This window comes from Simochromis diagramma, unplaced genomic scaffold, assembly GCF_900408965.1.
Source record: "Simochromis diagramma unplaced genomic scaffold, fSimDia1.1 OVJJ01000205.1, whole genome shotgun sequence".
In the NCBI taxonomy this organism is placed as follows: domain Eukaryota; kingdom Metazoa; phylum Chordata; class Actinopteri; order Cichliformes; family Cichlidae; genus Simochromis; species Simochromis diagramma.
The window spans coordinates 7,032,825-7,051,426 of NW_024386782.1; the positions used below are offsets into that span (position 1 = coordinate 7,032,825).

General features: G+C 37.8%; 1 protein-coding gene across 2 annotated transcripts in view; it reads left to right on the forward strand.

Moving 5' to 3' along the window:
* LOC120726149 (corticotropin-releasing factor receptor 2) overlaps positions 1–18,602 on the forward strand; it is a 37,305-nt gene that overhangs the window by 14,883 nt on the left and 3,820 nt on the right. Inside the window, exons 3-11 of one of the 2 annotated variants that reach the window (XM_040019509.1) lie at positions 3,555–3,640; positions 4,566–4,672; positions 6,947–7,064; positions 7,165–7,318; positions 11,889–11,949; positions 12,049–12,121; positions 13,371–13,456; positions 15,971–16,106; positions 16,606–16,647. In XM_040019509.1, the coding sequence (XP_039875443.1) occupies positions 3,555–3,640; positions 4,566–4,672; positions 6,947–7,064; positions 7,165–7,318; positions 11,889–11,949; positions 12,049–12,121; positions 13,371–13,456; positions 15,971–16,106; positions 16,606–16,647 (863 nt within the window). Of the gene's footprint in view, positions 1–3,554; positions 3,641–4,565; positions 4,673–6,946; positions 7,065–7,164; positions 7,319–11,888; positions 11,950–12,048; positions 12,122–13,370; positions 13,457–15,970; positions 16,107–16,605; positions 16,648–18,602 lie in introns of those variants that run through there. The other variant, XM_040019515.1, reaches the window with a different exon arrangement.

Consider the following 18,602-nt stretch of genomic DNA (forward strand, 5'->3'; position numbering starts at 1 on the left):
TATATGTCTTGCAGAGGCCCATAGTGGCCACAGTTTAGTATAAACATTAAACTGGGACCACCGTTTACTCAGAATTATTTATTGGACTAACTGGCTGGTAAATAATTCATTCATTTTCTTTAATTCGCTTGACTTTATGTCCTTGCCTGTTCTCGGATGTAGATGTCTGTATTTTGGCAGCTTTGCTCTAGTTCCTGCTGCTTGAATAAAATATCAAAGTGCAATGAGCTATGAGATTCCCATGTTATTGTATGGCCTAGTTTATTCCATCTACTCAGCTCATGAAATCAAATTTCATATGGCTCGAAGTAAAAGCTGCTGTAACTGGCTCAGGTGCATGGCTTTAATGTGATGCGTTCACTCAGTTTTTAGATATCGTAGCCTTTCTATTTCACTATATTTTGAAACCTATCCACATAAAAAACCTCAGATTTAGTGACTATTTCTCAAAACGGCAGAAAAAAGTGGGTAATTTTTGATAACCTATAAAGAGCGGCTTGGTCTTTTGAGGAGGCGTAAAAGTCGTATCAAGTTTTTCTTTTCTTTTTTAACCCAACCACCTGGGATAAGAGGAGGTCAGAGCAATCAAACACCACAAAAAGAAAGACAGCCTTGTGCAAACATTAAGTGAAATATTCCTGTTTATTGTCGCTTCACAGTTGGTATAGCACAGCTGACAGCACAACCCACAGATAAAAGAAACAGGTCAAGTTTAGCTGAAGTGAAAAGGCACTGATTTGTTCTTTGGATTAGGTGTTTTTTTTGCCAGATTTATCTTACAATTTCAATCAAGATCAAGCAATATTTAGTCTTTTTAATCATCTATCTGAACATTTATGCAGGAATGACCAATCCAGACTAAATTTAAACGCTCTTTTCCTCATTTAGAGCTTCCAATTTTTCTAATCTTTGAACAGACGTACAGTGTTTTTTTGCATGCCTCCAAGAAAGAGGACTGGCAGAGTGGCTAGCTGAAGAGGTGGGCATTGTTGGCAAAGACTATATCAGTTGGAAGTTGCACGTTTCTTCCATGTTCTTGTGCGTCTTTACCCCAGTGGAGCGTGGTCAGTGTTAAGTCGCTTACAGCATTGTTAGCACCTCACATGGAAGCTTTTAATCCTCCTCCCAAACTCACAGAATGAGTCATTTAGAGATTTTTTTAACTGCGTGAATGTAATACCCTGTAAGGATAATGCGAAGAAAAAAGCCTCATCATGCCCACTGCACAGATGGTTTGTCAGAAATGTGCTCTCCCTGCACCAGTGCTTTGAATTAGTCCTGCCTCAGTGGTGTAGCTCACAGGGAGAAATCCACAACCTGCTCCCCTTCCTCTGTTTCTTCACCTTCGCTGATTGATTCGCAAACACAGTAGGATACTTGGAAAGTAACTGGAAAGTACTTTGTGCTGCAGTTATAATAATAGCTTAGCTTACTTGAAGGCGTCACTTCCTATTAATATGGATATTAAGTTAATGAGATTTTAAAATATGTGGGGTTTTTTCACACAGATTAAAAATAATGAATCAAAAGTGCCTGGAGGAATTTTGTCTGTTAATACCTTTAAGTAATACAGTCATCCTGTTAATGTCATCATACTGACTTTTAGCTTTATTTGCCTAAACTGAGACACCTGTGATTACTCTTCTTTTGTAATAAATGTGAAAAAATGTTTTTAATACCTTATTTATTTGCTGCTCAGTAGCAGCCACAGATTGAAATAAAAATAATTTGCTGTTCTAGTTTTGTTAATTCAACAAGCTTAAATTTACTTCCCTGAGAACCATTGCAGTAGCTCAGTAAGACAGTTTGCAAACTGCAAGTAATGAGTGAAGTGGTTATGGTGACACTACACTACACATCAAAGTCTCGGCATGTTTTTAAAATATCTTGGCGTTGTGCTTCACAGAAATGTGGTGATGCAGTATTTAATCAGTATTTAATTCAAAACAGTGTCTTTTCTACTCTGAGCACTACAAGCCACATTCACATTGCACTCTTTTCTATGCCTTTAAAGTGGCTTTCACACCCACAGCTGGATGCCGAGGTGGAAAACTGAACCACTGACCTTATGATTGCTAGATGGACCCGAGTGCAAGACGAGCACGACCACACCTGAAATTTCTAATTCTTCAGTTCAGTTTAAACTGCTATAATCTTCCTTTTCTCTCTACTAAAATGATCCTTTTCAGCTATTTTATGCATGTTGCCTCCAAATGAATGCAATGTGTTGAAGTAATGCTCCTGTTGGAGATCCTTGCCGTCTTCACTGCTTGTAAAAACAACAAATTAAAAAAAAAAACATCCAGGTTCCCTCATTTGTTTGAATCAAACTTTAAACCCTGCAGACATGGAACCTTAAATGCACCGGGACTTTGCTGAATGCCACATGGCACTTGATCAATAAACACACTGAGGCAGTTTCACACGATGAATATGGTTTTAGAACAAACTAATTCACGGTGTCGTATACCACAGAGTCAGTTGTTTTATTGGTTTCACTGAATTGCCACTATGCCTGCACAAGTCGATCCCTCTCACATGGCTGAGAACTAGGATTTTCCCTCATGAAGAGCACAAAACATTCTGCAGTCACGACGTGTCGCCATCAGTCAAGTGAAGAGCTTAAACCAAGCTCATTTTGAATCTTATTTCTCCTTGTCTTGTGTAGCTGCCACAAGCAGTTTTGTGGTCTCTGCTGTCAAAACTGTCACATTATATAACATTAAATTGAATGCAAAGGATATTACTCTGTTCCTGCCACTGCTTCAAAAATTGAGGTGGACGTTGTCCTCGCTTTTTATTTTGTTGTTGACAAGAATGTTTGAATTAAGATGGGTTAATGTGAATGTTGCAGTTGACAGTTGGGTATGATATCAGTTTTTTTAAACGTTCAGAGGAATGCATTTATTCATTCAACAATGCTTATTTTCAGGACAATATCAAAACCTTGCAGGATAATAAGTTAAATTAATGATTGTATGGATTTGGAAAACTGCACAAATTAGTTAAATAAAGGAATAAAATTGATTAAATGAATACTTTAATTGGCCATCATAATAATACAAAGGCAGAAACATGCTGCTGTGTTTCCCCCTGCCCTCTATACATTTCTTAGTGTTAAAGAGATAACAAGAACCCACAGAATGCACAAGGAAGAACTTCAAAATGGAAAATGCAGTTCAAAGTTGATTATGGGGAGCGGGTTTTAAGAGATATGCAAATACACTGACAGAGTAAGAGGCTTTGCATTTCCCCCCATGAATAAAAATTTGTATTGCTAAATTGGTATTCTGGGTGAGAGTCAGACGGATAGTAGTGCTCAACTTTGAACTGAGCTCTGAAGAAATTACAAGGATGGTTTAGCTTACCTACTTGGAAAACACTTTACTGTAACAGCAAATCACTGGTTTATGCCTGCTCTTGACTTAGCTGATTGCAGTGCTTTGGAATAATGAATATGCGAGATCTGTATTTATCTTTATAGCTCAACATGCATTTTAAAACAATATGTTTGCGAGAATGCCAAAGCTTTACTGTTTTCTCTTTTCTTGCAGGGAGCGCTTACAGGGAATGTATGGATAATGGAACATGGGCGCTGAAGAGTAATTACTCCAACTGTGAACCCATTTTGGAGGAGAAGGTAGGTGACTGCAGGCGGGAGCAAATCCTGCAGTTCTTCAGAAAAACACTCATCATCGTCAGAAAAATTGCAATCGGATGCAACAATGAAAAAGAACCAAACAGAACCGTATGTCCCTTTATGATGCGGTGCGGTTAAACCCCCCCCACTTTAAAACATGTTCTTTTTGAGCAGTATTGTCTGTGTCTTTGTAAACAAAGCCGGAGGACAAACTGCAGGAGCGATGCACTGTATGTAGCAAGTTTTGGCCTGATTACCTCGTACTGTGGCTCCGATTCTGGGTCTTGCTCTATATTCTTAGATAATTTTAAGCCAAGACTGAAGTATGTCAATGACATTTGCTTTTTATAATCATAGTTAAACCTCAGTACAATGAAGCCTGGATAGAGAAGCAGCTGAAACGATGTAGAGACAGCCCTCTCATACAAATTATGTTCTTGTTATCATTCTCTTGCCATTAATTCAAAAATCTCGGACTAAAATTATTTAACGGCAGCCTAAGGGAAATGTATTTGCTCCACCAATGTTGGGATCATTAGGTCTCTCAATAATGTTTGCAAATGGAACAGTTTAAAAGACAAAAAAACCTACTTTCATTCAAGCATAGAATACTTTACTAACTGCTTCATTAAAGATGAGTGATTATTTGCATCAGTAATGTAAAAGCTTGGCTTTGAATGCACTCTGCATGCCACTGCCTCTTGGTTCCTCTACTATTGTCATGACCTAAGCATGTAATTACTTGTGACGACCCATTAGTGCACTGAACATGTATTAACATCTAAAATTTGCAGGGAAAAGGCACTCTTGTTGTTAAACTGCATGCACTAGATAGGTTCTTCCACTGTGTTTATACATTGCTTTGTCTTTGTTTCTATTATGCAGCTGTAACAATAAAGAAGTAATTCATGGGCTGTCTTTTCAGAGAAAATATCCGATGCATTATAAAATAGCGCTGATCATCAACTACTTAGGCCATTGCATCTCTGTGGGAGCTCTTGTCGTGGCCTTCATTCTCTTCTTGTGCTTAAGGCAAGTACAAAAATAGTGCATATTTCAAACGTGTCCTGTATGCACCTCATGGAAGACAATCAGTGAAATCCACATCATACTCACACTGCTTATCATTAACTTGCTTATGTCAGATGAATAGAACTCTGCAGCTCAGCCGCGATGGAGCACTCAGGCACGGAAGGGCCTAATGTGCGTTTCCCAACACTTGTGTTTGAAGTTGTATCTCTTTTCATATCCTGGCTTGAAAACACACACACACACACACACACACTCCCACTCGATACATCAGTTATGACAAAAGAGGGCAAACACCAGCATCCAGAGATACTTTGTGTACTGAGGTTAGATCAATATGGGCTTCTGAAAGCAAATACCGATTATTTCATGGAGACTAAAATAGTTATTGTCTTCTGAGGTTAAATCTCCCTAGACTTCACAGAAAAATCAGCAACTACTTCTCCACATATATATTTATTCTTGGCCATTTTGGGAAATGCATTTGAAGAATCACCTGCAACTATAAGTCAGTGCTAAATCTTGTACAAAGATTAACTTTCAGCAGCGTTTTAAAGCTGAAGATGTCTACATTTAATAAAAAAAAGTAAAACCCTAATTTGCATGAAAGTGCCTGTTCCCTGAGTCATAACTGTGTCAAATCTGAGCACACAAACATTATACATGCATTTTTAGAGTTAGCACACTTTTAGTTTATCATGAAGTTTTATGTAGTTCGAAACTAATCTCGTAATAATTGCCCGCAAACAGGAACTGGCAACTGGAAAAATTGATTGGCCTAAAAAAGGCTCAGTTTTCACACACTGACTGCAATTACAGAACTGCCAGAAAATTGATCAAAGGTGTAAAAGCCAATAACCGGGCAAACCATTACAGCGGCTTCATCCCAAGTATAAACTTATTCTGTCAATATTCCAGCCTATAATGTCATCTCACTGTGAATAAACTGTCCTTTATTTTTAAACTTTTGACACTTAGACAATGATGCAGGAGAGCACAAAAGAAGCAGAAAAAAGTGCCTTGTGAAATTTTAAGACATTCTCTAAACACATATCAGGAGGCTGACAAGGCCTTGAGAAACAAATGCTTTATTTATTTCTCCTTACTCCAGCAGATGTTCAGCACTATCAGTTTTGTCCTTAACCACACTGCCTCTATCTTTCCAAGTCGTTCTCCTGCATTGTGCGACAGCTTTCTAAATTTTTTCTTCATACGATCTCACTTCTTAGAATCGTTTGTTTTGTGGTGTCGCAAAATAAACTGTTTACGGCAATATTTTTTCATCGTTTTGATGGTCACTGTAGTGGACTATGTTAATTTCTTAAAGTTCTCTCTTTCTCTTACATTTAATATAACCACACTATGGACGGACAAGCGCCTGTTTTTATGTTGTCATTAGCAACAATGACGGTAACACCATCGCGTGTCCGCTTGTTTATGTTCCACATAAACCTTTCACAATAAAGCTCAAGATCCTGTTGAGACTTTTCAAAATAAACTGAATCACGTGAAAGAGCAGATTATTTACGGTTGAGAAGTAAAAAAGATCCGCCATGTGCTAATAAATAAACCTTAGACTCAAACGTTAGAACAGGCTTTTCCCCCGCAGCACGCCGTGTAATAAATACTCACAAAGAAAACGGCGGTGTTACGACTTATGTCTAAAAATGTATCGTTTCATGCATCTGTTAAAACACTCGACTCCAGCTACATGACGCGCAACTGGAAACACTTCACGCAAGACGAGCTGCCCGAGATTCACAGAATTTACAGAAAATGTTACATTTGTGTGATTTATATTGTTATCGGACGATAGATGTCTTAATGTCGGGATATGAGATTTTGGTCATATCGCACAGCCCTACTCACTTATGTCCGCTGGTCTTACAGTAATTGCCTTGTGCAGGTCACCCTGCAGTCTTAGTCGCAGCCTTGGAATTGTCTCTGTTTCTGGATTAGATCATTTTCCTCAGTTACCCAATCCAACTGAAAACATACATCTTCTCATTAGCTTTTCTTTTCAGCTCAAATTACTGTAGTTTTAATTTTTTGTGTCATTTTCATTCATTTAATTTCATTAATTTTCATTAATTTAGTAGCTTAAATAATTACATTTTATTTCTTGTTCTTAAATCATTTTGTATTGTTTCTGTGATACCACGTTGGTTCATGTGTCGTGTGCTTAAACGGTCTAGATGCAGTAATTAAACTGACCTGACTTGAGTTTGTTTTTCAAAACGTCTTAATCAGCCATCTGCGTTTGGCTTATTGTTTTAGGAGCATACGATGTCTTCGAAACATCATCCACTGGAACTTAATCACCACCTTCATACTGAGGAATGTTATGTGGTTTTTGCTTCAGCTGATTGACCACAATATCCATGAGAGCAATGAGGTAACAGCAGTGATGTGTTATGGGTTTTGAAAGTATCACTGAGGTGTTAATTTACCAATACAAAGTCTTTAAAAATCTTTTCTGAATTCTTTTTTTTCAGCCTTGGTGTCGCTTAATAACGACAATATACAACTACTTTGTGGTGACAAACTTTTTCTGGATGTTTGTTGAAGGATGCTACCTTCACACAGCCATTGTAATGACATATTCAACTGATAAGCTGAGAAAGTGGGTCTTCCTGTTTATCGGCTGGTGTAAGTATGATTGTTATCAATGCATTTGTCATGCTATATTCAGCTCAAGGCATTTTTTTATGAAACACATTTCATACTCTATGGAAAAACCATAGTGCTTTATAAACTCTATTCAAAGCATAAACAGGCTGAATATACAGACTTTAGTTTAATAAAATGGTAAAATGAAACAAAATAAGACAAAGTATTATTAGGTGACATTACCTTTACCTTAAGCCCAGCTATCATCTGTTTGGACACAATGAACAACAGCTTTCCTTTGATGAACCAATACTTTTAAATGAGTGGATTGTGTAAAATGCACCATTTCAAAGGCCTTGAATAAATCTAAAAACAGGGCACAGCAATGATATTTTTATCCATTGTGTTATTAAAATCTGTCACTGTATTTATAGAAGTTTTTTTTCATTTTACTATTCTCTGATCTCTCTAAAAACTAGCTGATAAGGTTATGAGACATTTCTTTAGAAGATTAAAGTACAGCAGAAAAAAAATTGGAAAGCGGCTCGTACGAATGTCAAATATTTATTTATTTGTGTTATTGATTCTTGAAGGACATACATAATCAGGTAATCATTAAATCAGCAACCAGGGCACACATGCATTTAAACATGTAGACCTGATCAAGACGGCCTGCTGAAGTTCAAACCAAGCATCAGAATGTGGAAGAAAGGTGATTTAAGTGACTTTGAACATAGCTGGGATTTTTCAATAAATCCTCTTGAGAATTTACAGAGAACGATTAAAAAAACAAAAAAAACAAAAAAACCCAAAACAAAACAAAAAACAGTTCCCTGGGTGAAAATACCTCTTTGATATCAGAGGTCAGAGGAGAATGGAAAGACTGCTGCAAGCTAGTGGAAAGGCAGCAGTAACCACTCATTACAACCAAGAAGAGCATCTCTGAATGCACAACTCTTCAGACTTTGAAGCCACGTCAGAAGATCAGACTCGGCGCCACTCCTGCCAGCTAAGAACAGGAAAGTGAGGCTCCAATTCACACAGGCTCACCGAAATTGTACAACAGAAGATTGGAAAAATGTTGTCTGGCCTAATGACTCTCAATATGTTCTGCAGCACTGTCAGAATGGTGGAAACAGCATGAACAGAGGTGGCAATGTGATAATAAAAAAATACTAGTATATAAGTATACAATTTTTATGTAAATTGAAATAATCCTTAAATGTACTCAGCTTGAATCAGTTAAAGAGAACATGAGCAGAAAAAAAGAAGGAAAATGAAAGATAGCTCTGTTTTTTGTTGCCTACATTGTAGAGGGTAACTTTGCCTCTAACGAGGAACATGAGTAGCGAAGAGGTTAAAGTGGGATTCAGCAAGTGAGGGAACCCTAATATCAGTTGTGGTTCAGCGTGGGGAAAAAGAATCGCAGCTCACAATAATTTTTATATGAGAGGTCCAGTAGGTTTTCTTAATGGAGCGGCTGTGATCAGCTGATCTAAATCCACCACAGTGCAGCAAGTTAACCAGTTTATCCTGCACTAACCTGCAGAGTATTTTCATGCAACCTTTAACCTCCTAAGACAGGGGTGTCAAACTCAAATACACAGTGGGCCAAAATTCAAAACAGGAACAAAGTCGAGGGCTAACATTAATATTTATTGAAATATATTTATTCCTCCAGATATAAGAATGAATCTTTTCTTATGGACTCAAACACGTTTGAGTATTCAGTTTTTTCTGAAAAACTGAATATGGAACAAGCAAAGCTTAATACTAAATATATATATTAACTGTATAATACCAGTAGGCCAGCTCTAATAGTAATTTGGTATGGCTTCGCGGGCCAAATGTAATTAGGACATAGGTGTCTATGACAGGACATAGGTGTCAATTAGGACATAGGTGTCAAAGTTTGACACCTATGTCCTAAGACCTAAACTCTTCCATGGCATGCATTTTTTTTTACCTTGTTTTTCTTTTTATGAAAAATGAGAGCCGCATATGAGGATATTTGTTTAAAATTTTGATAGAACAGTAGCAGTATAATGTCCTCGTAAGTGGATATCAGGCCCTTGTAGAGCAAAACTGAGTATTTTGGTCTAAATAACCCAAAATGTGATGTCCACATATGTGGATGCCAGGTCCTGGAGGTTAAATAGCACAGTTAGTCTAGCTCAGTTTGTTTTGCAGCATGTTTCACAATATGAAAAAAAGAACATGTCGCATTTACAGACCTGTACATACCTGATTAAAAAATTTGAAAACTTGCATATCCAATTTATCAAACACTACTGAGCAGTCCTTACCTTTAAATCTAACCTCTGTTCTTCATCTCCTGTCCCGCCTTTCTTATCTTTCTCTGAGTGACGTTAGCGCTCTTTCTTTTCTCTCCCTGTGAAATACAGCAGCTGGACCTTCAGCTAGAAAAAAAACTGCGAAATAAACTGAACACAGACAGTTTGTTTGTTAAGCTGATAGAAACACTGCATTTGAAATTACCTGCCACAGTGACAAAACGTCACTCCTTTAATACTCGCTTGTCTTCTGTAGAGCTGACTATGGCACACGTTTGGTTTTGTTGTGTGTGTGATGCTGTTATGTCAGTATGGACCAAAGGCTTTGAGGAATTCAACCTTGTTCGATCTATGCCATGAAATATTAAGGCAGTTTTAAAGGCAAAATTGGATCCAACATGGCGCTAGCAAGCTGTAACTAACAGAGTGACTGGTGAATGTGCTCAAAATTAGAAAAAGAACAGTTTGTCAAACAATACATATACTCAAAAGGAGAATTTCACTTTTCTTGCATTAATTGAAAACCGGGTTGTGACAAAACACTGTTATCAGGCGTTATTGTTTGAACTGAACATGTGCCCGAGAGTACAATCACTTCTCCAGTGAAGAGGAGGGAAACTCTTTAGTGGTTCATATCCGAGATAAGACTTTAATTTAATGAAAGAACCGGCATGCAGCGTGCTTGACTTTGAGTCCTGAATATGCAGCAGATATCCCATCATGACCCTATAATTGATCTCACCTTGACTGATAAATCAAGCATATTATATGCTGTACAGAGCCAACATCATCAGGGACAGAAATACACAAAGTATTCTGCTCGCATGCTTCCCGGAAACACTGAGATTTTCTCCTTCTGTTTATGTAATGGACATAGTGTGCTCAGCAGAAAGAAAAAAACCCCTCATACTTTACTTCAAACTAGGTCATGAGAAAATGAGTTAACGGAGCTTTGTGAGCACAAGATTAAAATATGAAGTCTTATCAGCAGATGTAGAGAGTAGATGACGGTGAACGACAGATGGATGATATTATTGGGAAGCTAATGTTAGCTTTGAAATAGAAATAAAAAAAAGATCTCACACATATTCATCAGATTTTTAATTCTCTAATATGATTTTAATAAGAATATAATAGTAAGTACTGGCAGCTTGTCTCAAAAAGATTAGATTAGCAGAGTAGTTCCTATTTGCAGGTCCACTCATCCACTCCACCTCCATATATAAAGTATTATCCATTTAAGTCGTTAATTTCATATTAACAATCATAGAGTATGCACAATATAATATATGCTTTATTTTAAATGGGGTTATTGCAGGTGCTTTCTCATTGGGTTTCATTTGGAGAGGCTTCTAATTAATTTCATTAGGAGGTGATAGAAGTATGAAATCTGTCCGCTACCACAGGTCTGATGAGCTGGGATCAAAACTGCTTTTGATGTGTGTTTTATTTAAAGTGATTTTACTGATACTTTTTCAGATTTACGAACATTTCGTCCGATTTGTGGACATTTTCCTCCTGCAAAGCTGTTATATGTTACATGTAACGAAAAGACTTTGATGAAAAACAGTCTGAAGACAGCTAATAAAATTAGTATGCTCTGAACGATGATTGCATTCGCGTTTGATTGATACGGTCAGTGCAGTTGCTCTTTTCTGGAGAGGTCAATGCTTTTTATAAGAAATCTCAGCCTATTCAAGCACACTTGGTCTTACTTTGTCAGGCCTGGCACCTAACACGCTGATTTGACACGTTGTTAACGCATGGCCTTTATTCAGCAGTGACTGATTTTAGAGGTATGGTGAACTGGTCCTTTTTCGTTTTATTAAAGCAGTTAAAAAAGATTGTTTTGATTTGAACGTGCATGTTGTTTGTTTTATATGTGAAAAACCTTCTATTTACTTTGTCAAAGCATCAACATCAAAAGTTTTTCCAGATATACATTACATGCTGGACTAGGGGAAGCAGTTGTGATTCATGAGTTATATGGTATGACTCTGAAGCCCCTTTTGGCAGAGATTATGCTACTGTTGCCGTTACTCTATAACCCTTGAGGGCAGTAAAAATTGGAGCATGTTCTGTTTTAACTTGATTCTTTGTAGTTGAAGCGTGTTAGCTTGTTATCCCCTCCCCCTCCCCATGGCTGTGCATGTAACAAAACAAAAACCGAAAAGCAAAGAAAAAAAAAAAAACAATCTTTGATTCTCGTCTTTATTATTCTGACCTTCTTTCTTCAATGCCATGAAAAAGAAAATCTGTTTACCAAATACGTTTTATTTTATTTCCACTTACACGACTCTTCCTTGTTATTCCAGGTATTCCGTGTCCTATAATTGTGGCTTGGGCCATAGGAAAGCTGTATTATGAAAATGAACAGTAAGAAATCCCCTAATAATTTGTGGCCACATAACTTGAATGTTTTCTGGATAATTTCTTTAATTAACGGTACGTTTCTTCTTCTTTTCCTGTCAACAGATGCTGGTTTGGTAAAGAACCTGGAAAATACATGGACTACATTTACCAGGGACCTGTTATTCTTGTGCTTTTGGTGAGCTACAACAAAGAAAACGGACTGTAAATTTATTGCCATCAATTTGACATTATTTGCTAATTAACATAGAAAATCTGCCCTATGCTGATTTTTCTTTTTTTGCATTTCTGTGCAGTGACTAGATTAGAAAGTCACAAAAGCAGTACAGTGCAAAAGTACTGAGCCCCTCACTTTTGAATATTTTGTGCAGCCATTTATTGAAATGTGCAAACATGGAACATTTTTGGTGTGACCACCTTTATTCTTCAACGCAGCCTGAGCTCTCTTCGGCAAGCTTTCCAGCAATTCCTTTAAGCAGCCTTCAGGCTCGAAAAAGAACTTTTACAATACCAGCAAGCTTCAAAGGCAGCACGACCAGCTGGTCATACCAACATATTGACTTTCAAGTATTCTTCAGGACAGTCTGGACTCTCTTAGACAAGCTTTTTTTGTAATTTCTTTAAGTAGTCTTCAGAATTAGGCTTCTTTGAAGGACATCAAAAGCTTTTCTTTGGATGTTGTGTTTTGTTCTGTTCTCCATGAAGATGATCCTACACTTTTTCAACAAGGTTGTGGTCTCAGCTCTGTGGAGGCCAATCCATGACTAATAGTATTCCACTGTGTTTTTCTATCCAGGTAAGACTTTAGTATATTGATTGTTTGAAATACAAAAAAAAAAAACCCAAGCTGTTGCCAATCAGATGCTTTAGATATGATATTACATAGTTAATCAATATCAATTAATTTCACTTTTCTGCATTTTTGATTCCATATGAAAAATACAGCCCCAAAGCAGGACACAGCTTCATGTTTTTACATATGGCCAGTGGTCAGCATTAAGTGAACTGACAAACAAAAAGCATCCCACTGAAAATGGTCAGGTGCAAGGACTGGACTGAAAATGAATTAAAAAGGACTCAATGTCCAAAGAAAAACTTCTGTCTGACTCCTTTGAAGCTAAATATAAAGAAATGAGGGATGACTCATGACTTTTGCACAGAACTGTAGTCTTAAGGGTTTCCAAACAAAAGACTTCTGAAAATAAGAAATTGATTTCACATAAATGTTTGTGCTTATGTAAGTCCTTAGCAACATGTAATATGATTAATCACTGTCTTGTTAAGGAAGATTATATGCTGTGACGAGTGTTACTTCTTCTCTCCCAGCTCAACACTGACTGAGCTGTCTGATATTTCCCCCTCTGTATAATATAAGTCATTAGCACAGCATTTTAAAGTAATAATTTCCTTATGTCTTCTTCTTCTAGATAAACTTTGTTTTCCTCTTCAATATAGTTCGAATTCTTATGACCAAACTAAGAGCTTCAACCACATCAGAAACAATACAGTACAGGTGAGTTGATTCTGTTGGTAACTGCATATAAATTTAGGAGCAGTACACTTTGTCTTCCTTCTTTCAAGGACATTAAGGAGTGTTTCAGAAGAAGCACATTTTTAGAGTGATTAGACTCATTTAAACCTTTATCATCAGCATCAGACCTCATTTCATACAAATCTAAGAGCGTTAATATCCTATCAGTGAACAGATGTTTGGTGATCAAAGGGTCCGGTGTTAATGATAATTAAATCAAACTGCTATTAAGGAAGAAATCCGTTATTGTGGTTGTGACTTTTGCCTTATGACTTAAATTTTGTGGGAAAAGAAACTAGCTTCACTAAAAAACTTTAGCTGTGATTTGGTGGCTTGTGAAATTTGGATGGTAGAGTCATAGACCACATGAAAGCATCCATCCAACCTTGTATGAATGGTTCAGGCTTTTGGTGGTGCTGTGATGGTGTAGGGGGGATATTTTCTTGACATACACTGGGCCCTGTTGTACTAAATAATCATCATTTAAACACTGACCACCTCCATCCCTTCATGACTACAGTGTACCCATCATCTGACGGCACAAAGCTCAAATCATCTCCAAGTGGTTTCTTCGACATGACAATAAATTCACTTTGCAAATGCCAAATGTCGCCACATGTCAATCCAACAGTGCACCTTTCGGATGTGGTGAATGGGAGGTTCACATCATGAATGTGCAGCTGACAAATCTACAGCAACTGCGAGATGCCGTCATGTTAAAACGGATCAAAGTCTCTGGGGAATGTTTGAGGAACCTTATTCAAACTATGCCACAAAGGATTAATGCAGTTCTAAAGGCAAACGGGGGTCCAACACAGGTCTAACCTGGTAACCAGTGTGCTTAATAAAGTATATAATAATAATAATAATATAAGCCTGAAACAAAATAAGTATATTGTCTTGTCTTGTAACTTATTACAGGACACTGCAAAAGTATTACAAATGTGCTTCTTACCCATAAAATAAAGATTCAAGACAAACGCCTCAACCTTAGTGAACTCAGTTGCAATACTTCATGCAAGAAGTTCTTTCATTTACACGCACTAGTAACAGTTAAAGGGGAAAAACCTTGAGTTTGTCTGATTCTGTGTGCCTGAGAAGAGAGCAGAGATTTAGCGTGCGCTTGAGAGGCACGAGCTGAGTGCATACCTGAATTATGCTGTTAGGTTGTGTATCTGGAATGGCTGAAATTGCTAAAATAGTGAGCTTGTGTTCCTACCTGCTGTTACTGTGTCAAGTCAAGTGTGTTTTTCTCCAGTGGGGATTATTTCAAGCGCACAGAGTGTTTTCAGTGTCACGGCTCAGACAATCTGAGCGTAGTCTTTTCAGGCTGGGGCTGGATTGCTGGTGGTCGTTGTGAGCCATACAAATTTAAGCAAATGAAGCACAAGGGTTTCAAGCTGAACTTCTTGACCTTAAAAAAACTGATTGTTTTAAAATGAAAATTATAATCAGTAAGGGCAAAGAAAGGTTTGTGGTCATCCCTAAATTATGGGACTGTCATAGCTCATATTAAAAGTCCCCACCATGGTCTTTTCTGTTATTCCTTGAATTAGGTTTGGCTGTTGCCCTTATGATCTTGAATCTTTTTCTCACGTGAGTGCTTTCAGAGTTTTCCCTGTCTGAGCCTGTGTGTATTTTGTTCTGCAAGTATTGTTTTTTTGTCCTTCTTTCTTTTACTTGCCCTTTTGTTTTCCTCATGTGGCTTTATGTGTTTTCACTTTCTTTTTCCACCCTGATTTGATTAATTTCTCCTGTGTCTTATTATCCCTCTCCCTAGTCCGTATAGGTGTTGTTACATCTCTCGCCTGTTCTCGAGACTCCCTTGTTTTCTGCTGCCTCCCTGTGTTTTGGATTGCTCCTGTTGGGTTTTGGATTCCATGGATTTGGATTCATTTGAGTTTTTCCATCACACTTCACACTGCTTTTGGTTGTCTATGAGTTCTAGATTAAGGTTTCTAGTTTATCCATCCACTTGCCAGTGCCTGCTGTGTCTGCTTATTGGATCCTCTTGTGAACATTTCAAAGTATGGGACAGTTTGAGCTTTATTTTGAAAAACAAATTCAGAGAGCCGAAGCAAAAATGGCTTGGACGTGCTCAGAGGAGGCGTAGTGGACATGTTGGACATGTGACAGGACCACAGAGGAGGTTTATGGATGCAGTGGAGGAGGACATAAATCATCCACATTTTCATCTATAGATGTGATGGCTTATTGTTGCATTGCAAAACCAAGAAAGCTAAACTTTGCTCTTATTCACACTGTCAAAATTATTACAGAAGAACTAGAATTATATGTGACATACATATTTTTGCTACCCCTGAAAAGGGGCCCATCTTCCAATCTGAAACATCCATGTGGTGGAGGGTGACATTTTTATTTTTATCCCTGTCTGCCGCTGACACAGAGTCATGCATTTTCCAGAATCCACTGGGCTGACATTCAAGGCTCAATTTTTGCAATTCTATAAATGAGACTCCAACTCTGTCTTCACAGAAAAGCCGTGAAAGCAACACTAGTCTTGCTACCTCTGCTCGGCATCACCTACATGCTCTTCTTTGTGAATCCGGGGGAGGATGACATCTCGCAAATTGTGTTCATCTATTTCAACTCCTTTCTACAGTCTTTTCAGGTGAGATTATGATTAATAATACAGTGTGACAGTGGCCAGAGTTTGAAAGCCCACACTCACTGCCCACAAAGCTAAAAATATGAATCATTCTGATTTCTTAATGTGTTTTTATCTCAGAGTTGTATCGCTACTTTAAAGAGTGACTTTTCAGGTTCTAAGGCTTCTTGTGGGAAGATGATTTGAAGTAGCATCCTGGCTGCGCTTACACACAACATGGCCCTCCTACCTCATGTTCAGTGCTCTCAGCTGTCAGGAATAACAGAGCCATGTGGGCATGATTTCTGCTCTGTGGCTATTATTTATTTATTTATTTATCTCCTGTGCTCAAATGTAGGGCTGAGTAGGGGGAGGGGGGGTTCGAGTAGAGCTTTAAAAATTCTATATTTTGCTTTGGAAATTTGTTTTGCCTTTTCTTTATAATGATTGCGTCTAATTACAGTGCCATTACATAATACAGGCACATTTTCTGCTTCTAATTCTAATGTGTCTTATTTTGCAGGGGTTCTTTGTGTCAGTGTTTTACTGCTTTCTAAACGGAGAGGTGAGTCACTGGAGTTTAGCAAAACACCCGTTATTTATGATGTTAATTTTACTGTCAATGTCTTTGGGTTTTTTTTCTTTGATACACAAGCTTAATAAAACCATAAACTGATAGCCTTAATTCGTTTTAATATTGTTTTTCTAACTTGCCTCCAAGTTAACATTTTTATGTTCAACCAGGGGGAGGATCAAGTAGCTGTAATAGAAAAGAAAATGCCAAAGAGTTTCCGTGCAGTCAGTGAAATAACAGCATAGAAAACTTTTATGAGGCTGTCTCATTTTTGCCTGATTGAAATAAAAGCAAATTACCAAAACTCCAGCTGGTTGAAAGTCATTAACGCCATTATGATTACACATAAATTGTGATGAGTAGTGATAGAAAAAAAATGAAGGACTCTCTTGCTGCGCGCTCTCATCCCTCAAATTATTGAAACTCGGGGGTAAAGAGTTTAATTTAATGACGTGATGTGAAGAAATTGAGCCACCCTATTTGAACAGATATTAATTGCAATTTAAGACTCTGAGTGGCAAACAACAAAACGAAAAAAGCAATTGTGTGACTTTAGGCCACATTACAAACGACTGCTGTAAAGCGATCCTTATTTAAAAAATGAAAAATTTGGAGGCTTGACTTAACTATTGCTATTTATTATATGATTTTGCTAGTATAGTGCATAAAAACCACCCAGCTCTGTCACAGCTTGTTGTTTTCCGATTTTGGTTTTTGTCCATATGGACATTCTGGCTTCCTGTTCTTCTGTGTCTGGCTTTATTATCATTTTTAGAAAAAGAAATAGTGCATAAATATGTAGAACACTTACAAAATGCTCCACTAATATAAAACAAAATACAAAATGACAAATACCACAAATATAGAAATGTCATCAAAACTTTCGCTCCCTTTTTATGTGAGCTGTCAGGGTGGGTGTGACACTTTAATATAACCCCTGATTTGGCTTCATTAGTTGGAAGGAAATTTGGAGCTATCCAGCTTTTTATTGCCGAAAGACGGACAGGGATCTGAGAATGGTCAGTATAGTTTATATATCATCTGACATAAATAGAGCTTAACACAAGTAGAATCAAGACTAATGAGAGACTAATAAATCTATTTGCAGGACTCAAACTGAAATTGATTAATTGGCTACTGACGTGGTTCATAAGACAAAAATATCCAGTACCAGGGGATCCAATTATTAATTTCTTCTGCAGTGGTCAAAGTCACACCGTGTTATGTTTACTACTGTCAGTTATCTAGACACAGAACAAGTGTTAATTGAAAGAATTTGTGAGGAAAAAGTCAAAACATCCTTTTTCTGTCATAACGCTGTGTGAGGCAGGCAGGAGTAGGACCCAAAAACGCAGAACACACATGCAGGGCTGAACTCACTTTACTGCCTGATTCAGAAACTAAGCTAACTGAAAAACTAAACAAAACTAAACTGGAATGACACTAAGGAACTAAACAGCCAGAATACACAGCCGGAGGAATGAGGGAGATCAAGAAGAGGCAGGAGGAGACACAGGCGTATACACACCAGGATTAAGGGCAGAGAGGAAACACCTGGGAAACACGGCTGGACATAATCTAACTGACGAGACAAGGGAACCAAAACTGAACAAGATGCACACAGGACAAGAGACTGTCAGAATAAAACAAGAAAGATGAGAAACATGCACTGAGCCGCAGACTGACTGAATACAGGGAACAGAGGGAGGAGAAAGAGACGAGTAGGTAGACACAGACAGGGGGCAAGAGAGCGAGAGCAACCAGACAGACACACAGAGACATGACTGGGAAACAGGCGAATAAACAGGGAGACAAAAGAGACTTCACAGGGAGGCACAAATAACTAACACAGGAGATTCTGGGGAGGACGCACACAGACCGAGACAAACGGGACACGAAAGGGAACAAAACTTGATAAACGAAGAAATAACCCCAGGGCTCTCAAA